Raw genomic sequence first — 20,896 nt, 5'->3', positions numbered from 1 at the left:
TTCAAACCCTTAAACGAAAACATGCACATGGTGAGAGTGAGTCTTAATCAGAGACAACTACAGCCAGTATCGGGCCATTTCTTCTTCTCCTCCTCTGAGTGTCATCATGGCAGCTGGAGGGGCTCACAGGGGGTCTCCACCACCCGTCACTCCAACCAGCTACTATTCCAGCGCCAGCCACCTCATGGAAACTGACTCCTCCCTCCTGGACATGCTAAACACCTTCTTTGCCCGCTTTGAAGAAAACAACCGAGCCGCCGACGCAGACCCTCATTGCTTACCAATTTTGCTGTGCTCTCATTCTCCGGGGCCAACATGAGTAAAACATTTAAGAGTGTTAACCCTTGCAAGGCTGCTGGCCCAGACTGCATCCCAAGCCGCATCCTCAGAGCATGTGCAGACAAACTGGCTGGTGTGTTTGCAGACATATTCAATCTCTCCATATCCCAGTCTGTTGTCTCCACTTGCTTCAAGATGTCCACCATTGTTCCTATACCGAAGAAAGTGAAGGTACTAAATGACTATCGCCCCGCAGCACTCACTTCTGTCCTCATAAAGTGCTTTGAGAGGCTAGTTAAGGACCATATCACCTCCACCTTACCCAACAACCACCTTATAATCACTACAATTCACATATCTCCCCAACAGATCCACGGACGCCGCAACGCCATTGCACTGCACACTGCCCTATCCCACCTGGACAAGATGAATACCTATATGAGAATGCTGTTCTTTGACTACAGCTCAGCCTTCAACACCATAGTTCCCCTCCAAGCACATCATTATACATCAATCCAAGATGGCGTAGCAGTGCAGACGTGTTTGTCGTTGTCCCATGTAAATGTAGTCTTTTTTTGTGTTTATTTCAATCTCTTTTTCCATTTTAAAATTAAATATACCTTCCGGCAACCCGTCTCACCTAATGTGATACGGATCCTCTATTTTTAGACCTTATAGTTAGAACCTCCATCAGAAGCTAGCCATCAGATGCTAACCAGCTAATTAACTATCTAGTTACTGTTAGCCACTGCTAGCGGCTTTTACCTCTAGCTCAGACACCAGCTGCTTTTACCACGGATAATACCAGCCAGCCTGTACAACGCCAGTCTGCACAGCGCGATATCAACCCTGAGCATATCAGAATGGCATTTCTCCATCTTTACTCCAGACTACTCCATTACTGGACCATTATTCCAGATCCTCGCAGCTAGCTAGCTGCTACAGAGTAGCCCAGCCCTGAAGCTAGACTTTGAACCAGGCCTGCTCAGCGGACCCTATGATCACTCAGGTACACAGCTGAGGACTCCCGGACTCTTCACTAACACGACTAGAAGCCACTACATCTCCGAATTCCTGCCGTAAGCTCTGGACCATTGCATCGGATCATCGCAACTAGCTAGCTGCTATCGAGTGGCTATAGTGGCTAACTCCCTTGTCCCAAAGCTAGCACCAGTTAGCCTTGAGCCAGGCGCATCTCCCGGCTAGCTAGCGATATTACTCCAGCTACATGACCTCTTTTCCAGTTTGGCCTAGACCCTTTGTCGACATGGAGCCCCGCAGATCCATCACAACTGCCGATGTAATTCCATCCGATGTGCCCTCAACCGGCCTTTGTCGGACGTCGACGAAGACGCTTCTGCTTGCCCCGGCCTGCTAACTCTATGAACGCAGTGTCTCCCGCTTGCTAGCGTGTAACGACTTCCCTGTTTCATCTATTGGTGTTCACTGGACCCTATGATCACCTGGCTACATAGCTGATGCCTGCTGGACTGTTCATTAATCACGGTACTCCTTTTGGTTTGGTTTGTTTATCTGTTGCCCCCAGCATCAAACTCAGGCCCTGTATGTAGTTAACATCTCTTTTCCAAGAGAGACCAGTTATCTCAATGAGAAAAATCTGTATAAATAAAGGTCAAATTAAAAAACTGACCCTCTGCCCATTCATCGCCATTTTACCTGTTGTTGTTATCTTAGCTGATTAGCTGTTGCTGTCTTACCCGTTGTCTTAGCTAGCTCTCCCAATCAACACCTGTGATCGCTTTATGTCTCTCTCTGTCAATATGCCTTGTATACTGTTGTTTAGGGTAGTTAACATTGTTTTATTTTACTGTGGATCACCTAGCCCCACTCAACATGCCTCAGATACCTCCCTTGTCCCACCTTCCACACATGGGGTGGCCTCACCTAGCATAACTAGTACCTCCAGAGATGCAACCTCTTATTGTCACTCAATGCCTAGGTTTACCTCAAATCAAATCAAATCCAATTTTATTTGTCACATACACATGGTTAGCAGATGTTAATGCGAGTGTAGCGAAATGCTTGTGCTTCTAGTTCCGACAATGCAGTGATAACCAACAAGTAATCTAACTAACAATTCCAAAACTACTCTTATACAAAGTGTAAGGGGATAAAGAATATGTACATAAGGATATATGAATGAGTGATGGTACAGAGCAGCATACAGTAGATGGTATCGAGTACAGTATATACATATGAGATGAGTATGTAGACAAAGTAAACAAAGTGGCATAGTTAAAGTGGCTAGTGATACATGTATTACATAAGGATGCAGTCAATTATTTTTTTTTTACAACATTTTCCGTCAAGATAGAACTGCCAAAGGGGGAAGTGTTGCAATCTACTGCAGAGAGAGCCCGAAAAGTTCTGTCATACTTTCCAGGTCTTTGCCCAAACAATTCTAATTTTGAAATGAATCTCTCCAGAAATAAGTATCTCACTGTTGCCGCCTGTTTTATAACCCCTCAGCTCCCAGCTGTTCCCTGGACACCATATGTGAATTGATTGCCTCTCCATCTATCTTCAGAGTTCGTTCTGTTCGGTGACCTGAACTGGGATATGCTTAACACCCCGGCCATCCTACAATTTAAGCTAGATGCCATCAATCTCACACAAATCATCAAGGAACACACCAGGTACAACCCTAAATCCATAAACATGGCACCCTCATAGACATTATCCTCACCAACTTCCCCTCCAAATAAACCTCTGCTGTTTTCAATCAGGATCTCAGCGATCACTGGCTCATTGCCTGCATCCGTTATGTGTCTGCTGTCAAACGACCACCCCTCATCACTGTCAAACGCTCCCTAATACACCTACAAGCAGGCCTTTCTAATCGACTTGGCCGGGTATCCTGGAAGGATATTGACCTCATCTTGTCAGTTGAGGATGCCTGGTTGTTCTTTAACGTAATTTCCTCACCGTCTTAAATAAGCATGCCCCTTTCAAAAAATGTAGAACTGAGAACAGATAGTCATTGGTTCACTCCAAGCCTGACTGCCCTCAACCAGCACAAAAACATCCTGTGGCGTACTGCACCAGTATCGAATAGTCCCCGGGATATGCAACTTTTCAGAGAAGTCGGGAACCAATACACGCAGTCAGTTAGGAAAGCAAATGTTAGCTTTTTCAAACAGAAATTTGCATCCTGTCTCTCTAACTCCAAAAGGTTTTGGGACACTAAAGTCCATGGAGAATAAGAGCACCTCCTCCCAGCTGCCCATTGCACTGAGGCTAGGAAACACTGTCACCACCGATAAATCCATGATAATCGAGAATTTTACTAAGCATATCTATACGGTTGGCCATGCTTTCCTCCTGGCTACCCCAACCCTGGCCAACAGCTCCGCACACCCCCACAGTTCTCCTTCACCCAAATCCAGATAGTAGATGTTCTGAAAGAGCTGCGAAACCTGGACCCGTACAAATCAGCTGGTCTAGACAATCTGGACCCTTTCTTTCTAAAATTATCAGCCACCATTGTTGCAACCCCTATTGCTAGTCTGTTCAACCTCCCTTTCGTATCGTCCGGGATTACTAAAGATTGGAAAGCTACCGCGGTCATCCCCCTCTTCAAAAGGGAGACACGCAAGACCAAAACTGTTACATACCTATATCCATCCTGCCCTGCCTTTCTAAAGTCTTCGAAAGGCAAGTTAACAAACAGATCAATGATCTTCTCCGCTGTGTAATCTGGTTTCCAAGCTGGTCACGGGTACGCCTCAGCCACGCTCAAGGTACTAAACAATATCATAACCGCCATCGATAAAAGACACTACTGTGCAGCCGTCTTCATCGACCTGGCCAAGGCTTTCGAGTCTGTCAATCACCTTATTCTTATTGGCAGACTCAACAGCCTTGGTTTCTCAAATGACTACCTCACCTGGTTCACCAACTACTTCTCAGACAGAGTTCAGTGTGTTAAATCAGAGGGCCTGTTGTCCGGACCTCTGGTAGTCTCTATGGGGGTGCCACAGGGTTCAAGTCTCTGGCTGACTCTTTTCTCTGTATATATCAATGATGTCGCTCTTGCTGCGAGTGATTCCTTGATCCACCTCTGCAGACGACACCATTCTGTATACATCTGGCCCTTTTTTGGACACTGTGTTAACTAACCTCCAAACAAGCTTCAATGCCATACAACACTCCTTCCGTGGCCTCAAACTGCTCTTAAACTCTAGTAAAACTAAATGCATCCTTCTCAACCGATTGCTTCCCGCACCCGCCTGCATCACTTCACTTCTCTGGACGGTTATGACTTAGAATATGTGGACAACTACAAATACCTAGGTGGCTGGCTAGACAGCAAACTCTCCTTCCAGACTCATATTAAGCATCTCCATTTCATAATTAAATCTAGAATCGGCTTCCTATTTCGCAACAAAGCATCCTTCGCTTACGCTTATGCTCTCATCAGCTGGCCCTCGCTACATATTCGTTGCCACACCAATTGGCTCCTGGTCATCTAGAAGTCTTTGCTAGGTAAAGCACTGCCTGATCTCAGCTCACTGGTCACCATAGCAGCACCCACCTGTAGCACTCGTTCCAGCAGGTATTCCTTCCAGTTCTCTGCTGCCAACGAACTGCAAAACTCTCTGAAGTTGGAGACTTATCTCCCTCACTAACTTTAAGCATCAGCTATCTGAGCAGCTTACCGATCACTGCAGCTGTACATAGCCCATGTGTAAATATCCCACTACCTACCTCATCCCCATATTGTTTAAAAAAAACCTTTTTGCTCTTTTGCACACCAGTATTTTTACTTGCACATCATCATCTGCACATCTATCACTTCAGTATTAATTTGCTAAATTGTAATTACTTTGTTACTATGGCATATTTATTGCCTTACCTCCTTACTCCATTTGCACACACTGTATAGATTTTTCTAGTGTGTTATTGACTGTACTTTTGTTTATCCTATGTGTAACTGTGTTGCTTTTTGTCACACTGCTTTGCTTTATCTTGGCCAGGTCGCAGTTGTAAATGAGAACTTGTTCTCAACTGGCCTACCTGGTTAAATAAAGGTGAAATAAAACAAATTAATCATTATGCTCAGGCCCTGAATGTGAACCTGTCACTCTGCAACTGGGTCCTGGTCTTCCTGACAGGCTGACCCCAAGTGGTGAAGGTAGGCAACAACCCATCTGCCGCTCTGATTCTCAACAAAGGGGCCTCACAAGGCTGCGTGCTCAGCCCCCTCTGGTGTTTCCTGTTAATCCATGACTGCATGGCCACACACCTCTCCAACTCAGTCATTCAGGTTTGATGATGACACAACAGTGGTAGCCCTGATTACCAACAATGATAAGACCGCATACAGGGAGGAGATGAAAGGCCTGGCAGAGTGGTGCGAGGGAACTAACCTTTCCCTCAACGTCAACAAAATGAAGGAGCTGATCGTGGACTACAGGAGACCGTAGAGCGAGCATGTCCACATCGACAGGGTCAAAAGCTTCAAGTTCCTCGGCGTGCGCATACATCACTGATGACCTCAAATGTTCCCTTCATATAGATGTGATGTATGAAGGTTTCAGGAGGCTGATGAAACTACTCTAAGACCCTTATGAACTTCTACAGATGCACCATTGAGAGCATCTTGTTGGGCTGTTTCACTGCCTGGTACGGCAATTGCACCGTCCGCAACCGCAGGGCTTTCCAGAGGGTGGTGCCTTCAGTCCAACGCATTATCGGGGTCACACAGCCTGTTCTCCAGGACATCTACAGCACCCGGTGTCAGAGGATGGCCAAGAAGATCATTAAGGACCTCTGCCACCCAAGCCACGTCCTGTTCGCCCTGTTACCAGGCGGAGACCGTACAGGTGCATCAAAGCTGAGAGACTGAGAAACAGCTTCTATCCCCAGGCCATCAGACTGATAAACAGTCACCACTACCCTGCCTTGGACCTTAGTCATGGTTAGTAGCCAGCTACCACCCGGTACTCTACCCTGCACTTTAGAGACTGAGGCCCTATGTACGTAGTCATTTAACACTAGTCACTTTAATAATGTTTACACTGTTTACACCCACTTTATGTATATACTGTATTCTAGTATCAAATCAAATCGAATCAAATTTGATTCAAATCAAATCCAATTTTATTTTTCACATACACATGGTTAGCAGATGTTAATGAGAGTGTAGCGAAATGCTTGTCCTGTAATGGTTCATCATATAAAACTTCTACTGTACAAACCTTTACTAGTCAACTACTGTCCATACTGTATACACCATTATATTACATGACCAAAAGTATGTTGACACCTGCTTCTTGGAACATTTCATTCCAAAATCATGGGCATTAATATGGAGTTGGTCCCCCCTTTGCTGCTATAACAGCCTCCACTCTTCTGGGAAGGCTTTCCACTAGATGTTGGAACATTGCTGTGGGGACTTGCTTCCATTCAACCACAAGTCGTGCACTGATGTTGGGCGGTTAGGCCTGGCTCGCAGTCAGCGTTCAAATTCATCCCAAAGGTGCTCAATTCATCCACCACTCACTATACTTCTCTGGTCACCAGTTGGCACTTGTAATATGGGGTGGTGTGGAGGGTTCTTCTGTCTGTATACTACTTTCTCTGAGTGGTGTGTTCCAGATGCCAGTGACGTCTTGGCAAAGCTTGGTCGCTGCTAGATGAAGCTGAGTGTCCCCAATGTGGAGCTGTTGTTTGACTGACTGATTCTGTGGAGGCCAAACATCTCTTACATCGTACCCTGCCAGTCTTGTTAAAAACGTGAAAATTCCTCATGTTCATATTCCCAAGGAGCCAGCTTACTTTCTTTTTTTTAACACCACCTACAGTTCATCTTATAGTCGAGTAAGACAACTTTCCTATCCCTCACGTAATGTTTTTTTTGTGTTTTTTTGTGCTAACACGCGCCTAACAACCATTTAGGTTCTCTTGACTGTGCCAGCCATATAGAAATGTTTGACCTGTAGAGCGAGGGCATTACTGTTATATTCCACTCCAGACCTGCCGTCTCAGATAATGACCGCCTTGACTTTTATGTAGGTTGCCATTTAGCCACAGTAAGAGCAGGCAGACCGATGTACAGCTTGAACTAGTGCTCCCTCTACACCTGGGTAGAGAAGTCTCAGTCAGTGTGGAGTGAATGAATGGGGCAGCATGGGGACTGGAGGTTGTATTTAGGAGAAAGGTGGTAAATGGTGAATCTCGGAAGCTTTCACCCTTCTAAAAATATTCTCAGAATGCAATGAGCTCTAACAATATGTTGCTCCCTCATTTTACAGAGCAGCAGCAGAGAGAACCCATCTCCATCTCCAGTGTGTCTGATTGAATGGGGGTGAATAGGGGAGATGCAATCCAGATGTCACCAGTATGATTGAGACCAGAGCCTGGCCGTTAAAAACCCAAGCGCTGCTTCATACATACACGTTACTAGGAATATTAAGGGAAAACTCCATTTTGTTGCCTAATTTTCTTCATTAAATGGAAGGCTGAAGAAAATAACCACCTAAGTAGGGATTGACACATCAATGCGTTGCTCTAGTGTAGTGTGGTTGGGGGAGGAAGTGCTCTATGTGACTGCCAGTGGATGGAGGGAAGGAGGCTAAGAGAGGGCCTTGGTTCGGCTGGACCTGAACGCAAAGGAAGGGGGTTATTGTTATGTGGCGTTTTGTTTCACGTCCCTTAACATGGACCATGTGGGACCAGGGGAAGGGCCGTCCCCCCCCCGCACCCCTATCAGGGTCACATAGCAGCCACGAGAGAGGGGAGAGGAGGGAGGGAGTAGAATAGTTGCTCAATGACAAGACACAGACTAGAGTCAGGCACATACTTTCACTTCTCTTTTTATCGTACAGTAACATTTGAGGACAATGGGAAATACTGTAATGGTCAAGTCAGTTGGATGTCCCGCGGGAAAGGGAATGATTCTCTGGTGTGCCAGATGGTAGTTGTATAAGTGGTTGACTGGCCATGTTACCCTGTAAAACCTCCCTCTAATCCCGTGAAGATGGGTTGAGAATGGGCCAGTGAGCTCCAGGCTTGCTTCCCCATATTCAGTGCTCCAATGCCTTGATGCCTCAGGCATCCACCAGATTTCCCCTCTACTCTGCCATCACTCTGTCAATTTCTCAACTCTATTACTTAGGATCCATTCATTCCCTGTTGCTTTGAGAAATTGCATTTATCACATGTGCCCGAATACAACTGGTGTTGACTTTACAGTGAAATACATGCTTATGAACCTTTACCAACGATGCGAAGTAAAACATTTTTTATTAAATAGTTACTAACACGAGGAATAGAATAAAATACTTGAGTGGAGCTACAGTTGAAGTCGGAAGTTTTTATATACTTATGCTGGAGTCATTAAAACACATTTTTCAACCACTCTCCAAACCACTCTCCAAATGTTAACAAACTATAGTTTTGGCAAGTCGTTTAGGACATCTACTTTGTGCATGAAACAAGTCATTTTTCCAAGAATTGGTTACAGACAGATTATTTCCCCTTATTATTCACAGTATCACAATTCCAGTGGGTCAGAAGTTTACATACACTAAGTTGACTGTGCCTTTAAACAGCTTGGAAAATTCCAGAAAACGTCATAATGGCTTTAGAAACTTCCGATAGGCTAATTGACATAATTTGAGTCAATTGGAGGTGTACCTGTGGATGTATTTCAAGGCCTACCTTCAAACTCTGTGCCTTTTTGCTTGACATCATAGGAAAATCAAAAGAAATCAGCCAAGACCTCCGAAAAAAAAATTGTAGACCTCCACAAGTCTGGTTCATCCTTGGGAGCAATTTCCAAATGCCTGAAGGTACCACGTTCATCTGTACAAACAATAGTATGCAAGTATAAACACCATGGGACCACACAGCCGTCATACCGCTCAGGAAGGAGATGCATTCTGCCTCCTAGAGATTAACTTACTTTGGTGCAAAAAGTGCAAATCAATCCCAGAACAGCAGCAAAGGACCTTGTGAAGATGCTGGAGGAAACAGGTACAAAAGTATCTATATCCACAGTAAACGAGTCCTATATCGACATAACCTGATAGGCCGCTCAGCAAGGAAGAAGCCACTGCTCCAAAACCGCCGTAAAAAAGCCTACGGGTTGCAACTGCACATGGGGACAAAGATCGTACTTTTTGAAAAAATGTCCTCTGGTCTGATGATTAAAATAAAATAGAACCGTTTGGCCATAATGACCATCATTATGTTTGGAGGAAAAAGTGGGTTGCTTGCAAGTCGAAGAACACCATCCCAACGTGAAGCACAGGGGTGGCAGCCTCATGTTGTGGGGATGCTTTGCTGCAGGAGGGACTGGTGCACTTCACAAAATAGATGGCATCATGAGAAATGAAAATGATGTGGATAGATTGAAGCAACATCTCAAGACATCAGTCAGGAAGTTACAGCTTGGTCGCAAATGGGTCTTGCAAATGAACAATGACCCCAAGCATACTTCCAAAGTTGTGGCAAAAAATGGCTTAAGGACAACAAAGTCAAGGTATTGGAGTGTCCATCACAAAGCCCTGACCTCAATCCTATAGAAAATTTGTGGGCAGAACTGATAAAACGTGTACGAGCAAGGAGGCCTACAAACCTGACTCGGTTACACCAGCTCTGTCAGGAGGAATGGGCCAAAATTCACCCAATTTATTTTGGGAAGCTTGTGGAAGGCAACCCGACATGTTTGACCCAAGCTAAACAATTTAAAGGCATTGCTACAAAATACTAATTGAGTGTATGTAGGGAGTACCAGTAAAGATCCATGTGTAGAGGTACGAGGTATTAAGAGGTAGATACTGTACGTGAAGGTAGGGTTAAGTGACTAGGCATCTGGATAGATGATCATAAGAGTAAAATGAAGAACAGAGTAGCAGCAGAAAAGTGTGTGTGTATATGAGGGTTTTGTGTGGGAGTGACAGTGTAGTGAAGTGTGTGTATAAATTCCAGTGAGTGTGTAGGGTTAGTGCACGACAGAGTTAGTGCAGATAGTTTAGCAGTCTCGTGGAGCCTGTCGCTCTGATGTTAATAATAAATTAAATACATAAGATGTTAATAATAAGCATCTGCCTTTAGTGCTGAGTGATTAGTACTTTTTGTGGTCGGTTCGGTTTCTGTTTGATTAAAAATAATAATAATCAACGATTTCGATAATAAAAAATAAAAAGAACATTAAATGCACTATGCATTTTGTGGGTTGAAAAATCCCATGATGGTAGTGACTGTCCATTACTGCTCATCACTTATTGACCATAAATTATTCGCATTACTTTAATAAAATATTTCAGTTGTTGTGTATATTACATTTGTTTTAGTCGCTCTGGATAAGAGCGTCTGCTAAATGACTTAAATGTAAATGTATGACAATTATTTTATTCCAACTTATCATCGCTAATAGAGCTTCTGTCTGACAAAATCACTATTTTAGTAGTAAATAATACATACCTTTATGACTGCTGAATAACAACTATCAATCACTTAGATCATGTAGAGATAGCTCGGGAAGCAACAGCTGCTCTCTATTTCACCTCTCTTCTGTAGCAGGTGTAAAGGAAACACATACTGGACAAGTAGATGTGCAATGGATTGTGGTCATTGTAGTTAATTACCACATTTTATGTGCTGAACTATGAAGAATATTGGCCTGTTGGAAACTACAACTCCTGACTACATCACTACACTAAACTACACTGTTTAGGCTGGATCGGATTTATTTCCAGAGAAACTGTGCGATGTGTGCATTGAGCACACAGGAAAAAAAACGGAACAAAATGGAAGTCAACTAATGTAACCAACATCAATTAGTTCTTTAAAACACAGAAAATATCAGAAAATAATAAGTTATAGCTATGATCGTTCACTGAATGGAATGGTTCAGCTGGCTCAGTTCATCTGTGTATGATGTTTTACACAGCTTTTTCATGGCTGGTTAACTGTTGGCCTGACTAGTATCGTCTTACTGCCAATAGCGGCATGGTCTCACTCTCCATCTCTTTCTCTCCTCTCTCGCATTAAGACCTTGTGTTAGCAGTCAGCCGTACGGCCTGCGATGGCCTGCCACAAGATTGGGAACACAAATTCTAAATCCCTGTTCTCTGTCCGTTTCACTTCAGGTCAGCGTGCACTTAATGGACCGTTTTAAAAGGCTGCACATGGGAGGAAGTTTAGATACCCCTTGATAAATAAAGAGGCGCTCCTAGGGAGGGAGAGGGAGCAGCTAGCTAGCCCCATAGAGAGCTGGCCAGACCCTGTCCTCTGGGTCCAGCTCTCTGGATCTAATTAAAACAATGAGGGAGATGAAAGCAGAGGGAGAATGGAAGACGAAAAAACACCACCGACAGACTGGCTGCTGCATCGTCTAAAAGCGTCTCTGTCTAATGATGAAAACAGACCAAACGACAGAGTGACCGAGCGGGCAACCGGATGGCACATCACTCAGGAGACACTTTTACAGCAGTGCTTTCGCTCCAAGATGCCGTTGCGGTTAGAGTTACCCCAGTTGTAAGTGGAGCAGTGTGGCAGTCATTAAAATAGCATTCACTGACAGATGCTCAATGTAATAATTTCTCCAATATTGGAAATTACAACTCCCTGTGATTTATATAGTAACCGGTGCCATTATCTGTGAAAGTTGCATGGTGGCAGGTGTTTTTTAAAAAGCAGGCCTCACGTGATTTATGGTTCTGGTGTGTTTGAAATCGCACATTAAAGACATACTAGAGAACTTCTGGGGATTTTTTTGCCAGCCACGGATAGCTAAGTGTAAGTAATGGTTACGGGTGGCTAACTCCCAACTCCACTATGTGAACCAGAGCTGTTGTTTTGTACATTTGGCATATTAATTAGTTATATGTAAACAGGCTCTCGGTGGGACAGATGTGCTGTGGCGGAAGGATCACAGGCTGTGTGTACATTACAGCAGGCCACTGAGTCACTGTGAATAGTTCAACGTTGTTCAGGGCCAGATTAAGTCTGAATTATCCGACCACCCACCTGCAGCACAGCTATAATATCACCCTTTACAACCCTACAGCACTTACTCTTGTACAATGTAATGTCCCTAGGGGGGAAAGAAGCAAGTGCCCTATTATGCACACTATGTGCAAGGTGCACTCATTAACCTGCTGTTCTGTAAAAGTCTGTTTTGTTCTCTTAAAAGGTCAGTCTATTCTGAATATGACCATGTTAGGTCAGGGGTCAAGGTTTAAAATTAATCTAAGTTCTCATCTTGGTCCAATCATCGACTTCAACACCACATAGCCATACTAACAAAATCCCCAGCCAGCCAGTGTAGCTTACCAAGTCCAACACAAAACCTGGTCTTTGGACTGCTTTTCCTCCATTTTCCTGCATCCCCCTCTCAAAAAGCCAGCCTACAGTAAAATGTGAATGCTGTCACTTAACTGTCACTCATAAATTGACCACACTCCGTAGACACTGGTGGTCTTCAGCTGGTCCTTCCTGTGTAGAGAGAACAATTACATAGACTCTTCGAATAAACAACCTTCTGTACATCAACAGGAGGGAGGAAGCGAGACAGAGACTGAAGGGAAGTGAAAGAGGGAGGAAGAGATACTGTACACACACACATAAAAGAACGGAAGAGGCATGGGCTCTCCTGCTATCACATTTTATGGTTGTGTGTGAGGGAGCCTGGACCTGCCTGCAGTAGAGGCCTGACTGGCTGGGTTGATTAGCCGGAGGGCTGTGTAAATACTCTAACCCCATAAAGAGAAGGAGTTTTCCGTTAGAAGAGAGGAGTTCCCCACGCCTCTCTTCTTATTAATTACAGATCTCCTCTACCCCTCCATCTGCATGCCGACATCTAGGGTTCTACTGGCGTGTGAGATAGAGGGGTTTTACTTTTACTGTTCTCCACTGGCTGTTTCTGTTTTAGGCTCCTTGACAGTTCAGGTTTATCTCATTAAGCAAAACATATGCAGTGGGGCAAAAAGTTATTTAGTCAGCCACCAATTGTGCAAGTTCTCCCACTTAAAAAATGAGAGAGGCCTGTAATTATCGTCATAGGTACACTTCAACTATGACAGACAAAATGAGGAAAAAAATCCAGAAAATCACATTGTAGGATTTTTAATGAATTTATTTGCAAATAATGGTGGAAAATAAGTATTTGGTCAATAACAAAAGTTTATCTCAATACTTTGTTATATACCCTTTGTTGGCAATGACAGGTCAAACGTTTTCTGTACGTCTTCACAAGGTTTTCACACACTGTTGCTGGTATTTTGGCCCATTCCTCCATGTAGATCTCCTCTAGAGCAGTGATGTTTTGGGGCTGTTGCTGGGCAACACGGACTTTCAACTCCTTCCAAAGATTTTCTATGGGGTTGAGATCTGGAGACTGGCTAGGCCACTCCAGGACCTTGAAATGCTTCTTACGAAGCCACTCCTTCGTTGCCAAGGAGGTGTGTTTGGGATCATTGTCATGCTGAAACACCCAGCCACGTTTCATCTTCAATGCCCTTGCTGATGGAAGGAGGTTTTCACTCAAAAGCTCACGATACATGGCCCCATTCATTCTTTCCTTTACACGGATCTGTCGTCCTGGTCCCTTTGCAGAAAAACAGCCCCAAAGCATGATGTTTCCACCCCAAGCTTCACAGTAGGTATGGTGTTCTTTGTATGCAACTCAGCATTCTTTGTCCTCCAAACACGACAAGTTGAGTTTTTACCAAAATTCTATTTTGGTTTGATCTGACCATATGACATTCTCCCAATCTTCTTCTGGATCATCCAAATGCTCTCTAGCAAACTTCAGACGGGCCTGGACATGTACTGGCTTAAGCAGGGGGACACATCTGGCACTGCAGGATTAGAGTCCCTGGCGGCGTAGTGTGTTACTGATGGTAGGCTTTGTTACCTTGGTCCCAGCTCTCTGCAGGTCATTCACTAGGTCCCCCCCCGTGTGGTTCTGGGATTTTTGCTCACCGTTTTTGTGATCATTTTGACCCCACGGGGTGAGATCTTGTGTGGAGCCCCAGATCGACGGAGATTATCAGTGGTCTTGTATGTCTTCCATTTCCTAATAATTGCTCCCACAGTTGATTTCTTCAAACCAAGCTGCTTACCTATTGCAGATTCAGTCTTCCCAGCCTGGTGCAGGTCTACAATTTTGTTTCTGGTGTCCTTTGACAGCTCTTTGGTCTTGGCCATAGTGGAGTTTGGAGTGTGACTGTTTGAGGTTGTGGACAGGTGTCTTTTATTCTGATAAGAAGTTCAAACAGGTGCCATTAATACAGGTAACGAGTGGAGGACAGAGGAGCCTCTTAAAGAAGAAGTTACAGGTCTGTGAGAGCCAGAATTCTTGCTTGTTTGTAGGTGACCAAATACTTATTTTATACCATAATTTGCATATAAATTCATAAAAAATCCTACAATGTGTTTTTCTGGATTTTTTTCTTCTCATTTTTTATGTCATAGTTGAAGTCTACCTATGATGAAAATTACAGGCCTCATCTTTTTTAAGTGGGAGAACATGCACAATTGGTGCCTGACTAAATATGTTTTTTGCCCCACTGTATATATAGTTTTGCATTTTTTTTAGGTAGATGTCAAAGACAGTGTTGGTCATGGTGCCTGTTAGTGTCATATTTAGTTTTCCATGTGCAAAGAGATGGCGTTCAACAGAGCTGCCAGAGGGGTGTGTTAGAGGGTCGGGACATGGTAGCAATAGATCTGTTTTAATGAAGGAAAGGAAACCTGTGGTGGGTGGCTGTGTTCGTGTGTGCGCATACATTTGTGTATGCATGCATGTGTGTGTGCATGTCTGTGTGCGTTTGTCTGATGAGAGAGGAATTATAATTGAACCAAGAAAGGGTAGGTGTGTGTGTGATCTGGCCTGTGGATGGCTGGAGAGCTGCTCCAAGGCTGATGGTGATCCACTTCATCCCGCTTGTGTAACAGATTGTTTTATCACAGATTCCAAGACAAGACCGGCCCAGTGATAAAAATCACTGCTTTCCACTCCACCTCCCCTCTTTTCTCTCTCTTTCTTCCCTTCCCTCTCCTCTCTCCATCCCTTGGCTCTTCTTTCTCTCTCTATTCTCAAACTCTGTCCCTTCTCTAACTGCTCTCTGTCCCTTCTCTAACTGCTCTCTGTCCCTTCTCTAACTGCTCTCTGTCCCTTCTCTAACTGCTCTCTGTCCCTTCTCTAACTGCTCTCTGTCCCTTCTCTAACTGCTCTCTGTCCCTTCTCTAACTGCTCTCTGTCCCTTCTCTAACTGCTCTCTGTCCCTTCTCTAACTGCTCTCTGTCTCTTCTCTAACTGCTCTCTGCTCTCTAACTGCCTCTGTCCCTTCTCTAACTGCTCTCTGTCCTTCTAACTGCTGTCTGTCTCTTCTCTAACTGCTCTCTGTCTCTTCTCTAACTGCTCTCTGTCTCTTCTCTAACTGCTCGCTGTCTCTTCTCTAACTGCTCTCTCTACTTCCCTATATCCCCCCACACTTTGGCACCTCTGACCTTCTCTTCCCCTTCCCCCTGCTGGTGTGTTATAATATATTTCACTTTACTGGATGTATTGGAGGAATTCCTGGTATTTGGTGAACCGGAGTCCCTTCAATGTGATTTCAGACCCACTGGACAGCACTCATTAATCACCTCCCCGTGATGGCAAACTGTGTGTGTGTGTGTGTTCATGTGTGCCTTTGCTTTTCTGTGTGTGTGCGCATGTCAGCCTCTCTCTGTCCATCTCATCAGCAAACTAATCATATGTTGTCAGGAGAATGTGATTGTTGGACTGCCTGCTATGACAGTGTGTGTGTGATGTTATTTCTCCCTCTGTTAGTTATTTCCTGGTCATGAGATATTACCACTGGCACGTAGCTTCCTCTGGGGTTTGACTAGTCAGAGAATGTAGGAGTAGAACAAGTGTCTCCGGCTGTGTGGCTACTACAGTGTTTCCCTCTATCTGTCAAATGAACAGTGTCTAATATGTGTCTACTTTGTTTGGTGAAGAGTTTCTATGTAATGCACCTCACAAGAAATGTAATTTATTGTGTGTATGCTTGGACAGACGATAAGGACTAGACTTCAGTGTGTACTAAAGCGTTAAAGCATTAGATATAGTCTAGCTACGGCAGCTCTGTTAGGGCTACAGTCAGTACCTCATGCATCTTGCCCTGTAACAGTGATGTGGCGTGATAAGGAGGGCTTCCCGACTCTCGCCCTGCCCTCCTCGGCACTGATTCTCCGGCATCTGAGGGTCAGAGTTAGAGGGGAGAGGGCATGTCTCCTCTAACAAAGGATTAACAGTATAACATGCCCCACGGGGCACAGCCATGGCCACTGACAGGAATGAGATATGGATGAGGAGGGGAGGGAAGAGGGCCGGATGTTCGCTCACACCTCCTTCCCAGACTGACTGCTGAGCCTGACAGCAGAAGATAAGTCAGTTGTTGTACAGGGTTAATGTGAGTGTGTGTGTGTGAGCGAGCAGAGTAAGACTGCCCTGGGCGTGTCTCTCAGTACATCCTCTCAGTTGGTTGCAGACAAGCACATAATGACAGGAACTGTTCTTCATGGGGGATGAGGCTGACTTTATCCTTAATGGAATGAGAGTAGAGTGTTGTTGTCACTAATGGTGTCAGCAGGCTCGGCCTGAGGCCATCCCTCCAATATCTCCACATAAACAATCCAGGGGTTTTCAGCACTGTGTTTCTGCCTGCCCTGCTACCTAGACATCTGACTGGCACCTGAAAGCTCAATGGAATCGTACTGAGCCTCTCCATCTGTCGGTCTGTCTTTGTTCCCTGTAATGTAGAAGCAGGTGGGCAGGCTGTTTGATGGGCCTACAGTATGCAGCCTGGACGGTTCGGAGCTTGTTTGATATTTTAGTTTAACAAGATGAGGGTTGGGGTGGGAGGAGAGCGGTCCGTATATGAATGTGACTATATTCACTCGGCTTCTGCTGAAGTGTTCTATCCAAACTGTACCCTGCCAGGTCCGGACTGTAGTAATACATGGCAGTGTCAACAGGGAAGGAATTCACTTCACAGTGCTCAGAAGTCTAGTTGGTTGAATCTCACAAAGTTAAACCAACAGAATACAATCTAATGTGAACCACCTGCTCCAGTACTGTACACTCATCACCTCTTCCTCTCTTCCCCTGCTCTTACAGATTCCCCCTGTACCCTCGAGGAGAACGCTTTCAGTTTGAATATGGAGTCTACCTGATCAACAAGAACATCGCCCAGGTAAGACCATGGACCACTCACATAACTGTCAGACACATACGCATACCAACTATTTCCCGGGTAAGATGTGACAAACATGTCAGATGGTCTGATGGCACTGAAAGGTTCTTGTGTGGGGAAACAGCCTTAGAGTTTGCAGTGGTCTACAGGTTGTTACACATGTTTTGGATGGCTCAATCCTGTCCATCTGTACTGGAGCCTTGTTCCTGTGTTCCTATCCCTTTGAATGGCCTGGAAACTCTCAATAAACATATGGAAAAACTGGGATGCATGCAGACACTCACTCACTCTTCTCTTCTCTGGAAAAGGGGCCAAACTCTTGCCCTGTCTGGGCTGATGAAAGTGAATCTAATGTGTTGACCTGTGTGAGTCCCTTCCCTAAATCATTTAGCACCAAATATATACATTTGCATTCCATTCCCTGTCGTTGTCTCTTTCTCAAGCCAGCAGTGAGAATGTGGAATGAAGGAATTCGAATCTCTCCAGTGTATTTATTAGGCAAGGCAATTAACTCCAACAGGTGGCTGGGTTCAAATGACTGCATTTTGGGAGGTTTGGTCTTTGACGTAACCTGCTAGCTAGCTGCCATCCAAACTGCTGCCATCCTTTGTCCAACAACAAAAGAGAAAGAGATGTGGGGAACACTTTAGACAGGAAGTTAAAATAAGCCTGAAAATCCCCAAGGAGAGTGGTAAAGGGTGCACGTTATGACCTTCATCAGCAGTACTCTTTATTTTGGACATATGTGTGGATCCCGGGTAAATAGTGTTTTATGTTGAAAAATTCTAGAGTATGTGCTTTATTCAACAACTTTTTTCACGGTATGTTTGATGTATTTTTATGATTTAAATTCTACATGAAAGGTTCATATATTTCCAGGGTTTTCTAGAGTTATAGCCTGGTGACCTTTTTTTGTGGTGAGTTGCCCTAAATATTCTCTCTTCTGCGTCTCTGCCATGTTTAGAGTTAAAATACTAGCCTGAAAAAAAGGGTTGAGGATTGCATGATTTGATTGATATTAATGTACTGCAGTAACTGTCATGTCAAAGGAGGAATATCAGTGCTGTATGTTTGGGAGTATGTACTGTATGATGGTATGTATGTGGGTGCATGTATATGTGGTTGGCGAGCTAGATAATGGTGAGGTCATGCGTTTTTCTCAGTCCAGTATCTCAAAATCGAATTTGTCACATGCTTTGGAAACAACAGGTGTAGACTAACAGTGAAATGATTCCTTACAGGCCCTTCCTAACAATGCAGAGGGGAAAAAAATAGGTTATCTTTCAATTATAACTCTAGAAATAAATGCAATGAGTAATGGTAACTTGGCTAAAAACACGGTGTACCAGTAACAAGTCCATGTGCAGGGGTACGAGGTAATTGAGGTAGATATGTACATATAGGTAGGAGTTAAGTGACTAGGCAACAGGATAGATGAACAGTAGCAGCAGTGTAATGTGATTAGTCAATAATTAATGCAAAAAGGGTCAATGCAGCGCATCCTGGAAGCTACTTTATTTGGTTAACTAGTTAAATATTTATTAGTCTTATGGCTTGTGGGTCGAAGCTGTTCAGGATCCTTTTGATTCCAAACTGCATCGTTACCACTTGCCGTGAGAACAGTCTGTGACTTGGGTGACTTAAGTCAGACAATTTTTAGGGTGTTCCTCTGACACCACCTGGTATAGAGGTCCTGGATGGCAGGGAGCTCGGCCCCAGTGATGTACTGGGCCATATGCACTACCCTCTGTAGTGCCTTGCGGTTGGATGCCAAGCGGTTGCCATACCAAGTGGTGATGCAGCCAGTCAATATGCTCTCAATGGTGCAGCTGTATAACGTTTTGAGTATCTCAGCACCCATGTCAGATTTCAGATTTAAGCCTCCTGAGGGGGAAGATGCTGTTCCTTCACGACTTGTTTAGACTATGATTACATAATTCCTTACACCCAAACCGGCTGCGCGCATGCGCTATCGTGCATAAATTGATTTTGTCCCCCTACACGAAACGCAATCACAACACGCAGGTTAAAATATCAAAACAAACTCTGAACCAATGACATTCATTTGGGGACAGGTCAAAAAGCATTAAACATGTATGGCAATTTAGCTAGTTAGCTTGCACTTGCTAGCTAATTTGTCCTATTTAGCTAGCTTGCTGTTGCTAGCTAATTTGTCCTGGGATATAAACATTGAGTTGTTATTTTACCTGAAATGCACAAGGTAAAGGTTTTTCCTTTTTACTCTGACAATTAATCCACACATAAAACGGTCAACCGAATCGTTTCTAGTCATCTTTCCACCTTTTTCAGGCTTTGTCATCTTTGAACTTATATGGTGATTGGCATCTACGCTTTCATAGTATTACCACGACAGCCGGCAAAACTGTTAGTCTTTCAATCACCCATGTGGATATAACCAATGAGGAGATGGCACTTGGGTACCTGCTTCTATAAACCAATGAGGAGATGGGAGAGGCAGGACTTGCCGAGCGATCTGCGTCAGAAATAGGAATGACTTCTATTTTAGCCCTTGGCAACGCTGACGTTCGTTGGCTTGAGTGAGCAGTGTGGGTGCAAGAATTGAATACCATAGATTCCTAAATTTATTTTGTGATGCAAGCGGTGTAGTCAGGGTATTAGTGATGTGGAAAACGAGAAACTTGAAGCCCTTTCCACTACAGCCCCGTCGATGTGAATGGGGGGCATGCTCAGCCCTCTGTTTTCTGTAGTCCACGATCAGCTCCTTTGTCTTGCTGACGTTGAGGGAGAGGTTGTTGCCAGGTCACTGACTTCCTCCCTATAGGCTGTCTCGTCGTTGGTGATCGGGCCAAACAACGTTGTCGTCAGCAAACTTAATGATGGTGTTGTAGTCGTGGGTGAACAAGGAGTACAGGAGGGGACTAAGCACGCACCCCTGAGGGGCCCCCGTGTTAAGGGTCAGTGTGGTGTATGTGTTGTTGCCAACCCTCGCCACCTGCATCTTATGAACTCCATATGTGACTGGAGCGATGTTTAGGATGAGTTACTGGGCCGTCTCAAAATCAACATAAGTGCACTGCATGGATCAGCTCCCTGCAGCTGACAATGGTTCCAGAGCAGTGAAAGTTGTAAACATATCATAGTAGATCTAGCGGAACCCACCACAAAGACAGTTTTCCAACCATCTATAGGGAATTGTTGTACACCGCATGACTCCTGTGTCTGATCACTCTGTTCTGCTGCCATCACACGTGTTCTAGTAGTTTGGGGGAATGCATGAAGCGACAGATGCAACACTGTCACGCTACATGTAATTTTTTCATTTTTAAAGTGGATATGGGTTTCCCGCAACCCTGACCGTTTCAGACCACTTTATCTGGGAGATCTGGTTTGCGTCCCAGTAACGTTAGAGACCACGG

The 20,896-nt window shown here is 44.5% G+C and overlaps 1 protein-coding gene across 1 annotated transcript in view; it reads left to right on the top strand.

Annotated features, from left to right (window-relative positions):
- LOC124010405 (UV radiation resistance-associated gene protein-like) overlaps positions 1 to 20,896 on the top strand; it is a 133,277-nt gene that overhangs the window by 51,832 nt on the left and 60,549 nt on the right. Inside the window, exon 13 of the mRNA XM_046322815.1 lies at positions 17,423 to 17,498. Within this exon, the coding sequence (XP_046178771.1) occupies positions 17,423 to 17,498 (76 nt within the window). The remainder of the gene's footprint in view (positions 1 to 17,422; positions 17,499 to 20,896) is intronic.

Source organism: Oncorhynchus gorbuscha, linkage group LG02 (genome assembly GCF_021184085.1).
Source record: "Oncorhynchus gorbuscha isolate QuinsamMale2020 ecotype Even-year linkage group LG02, OgorEven_v1.0, whole genome shotgun sequence".
NCBI lineage: Eukaryota > Metazoa > Chordata > Actinopteri > Salmoniformes > Salmonidae > Oncorhynchus > Oncorhynchus gorbuscha.
The sequence above is the reverse complement of the archived record's forward strand: the minus strand, read 5'-3'. Positions and strand labels throughout refer to the sequence as shown.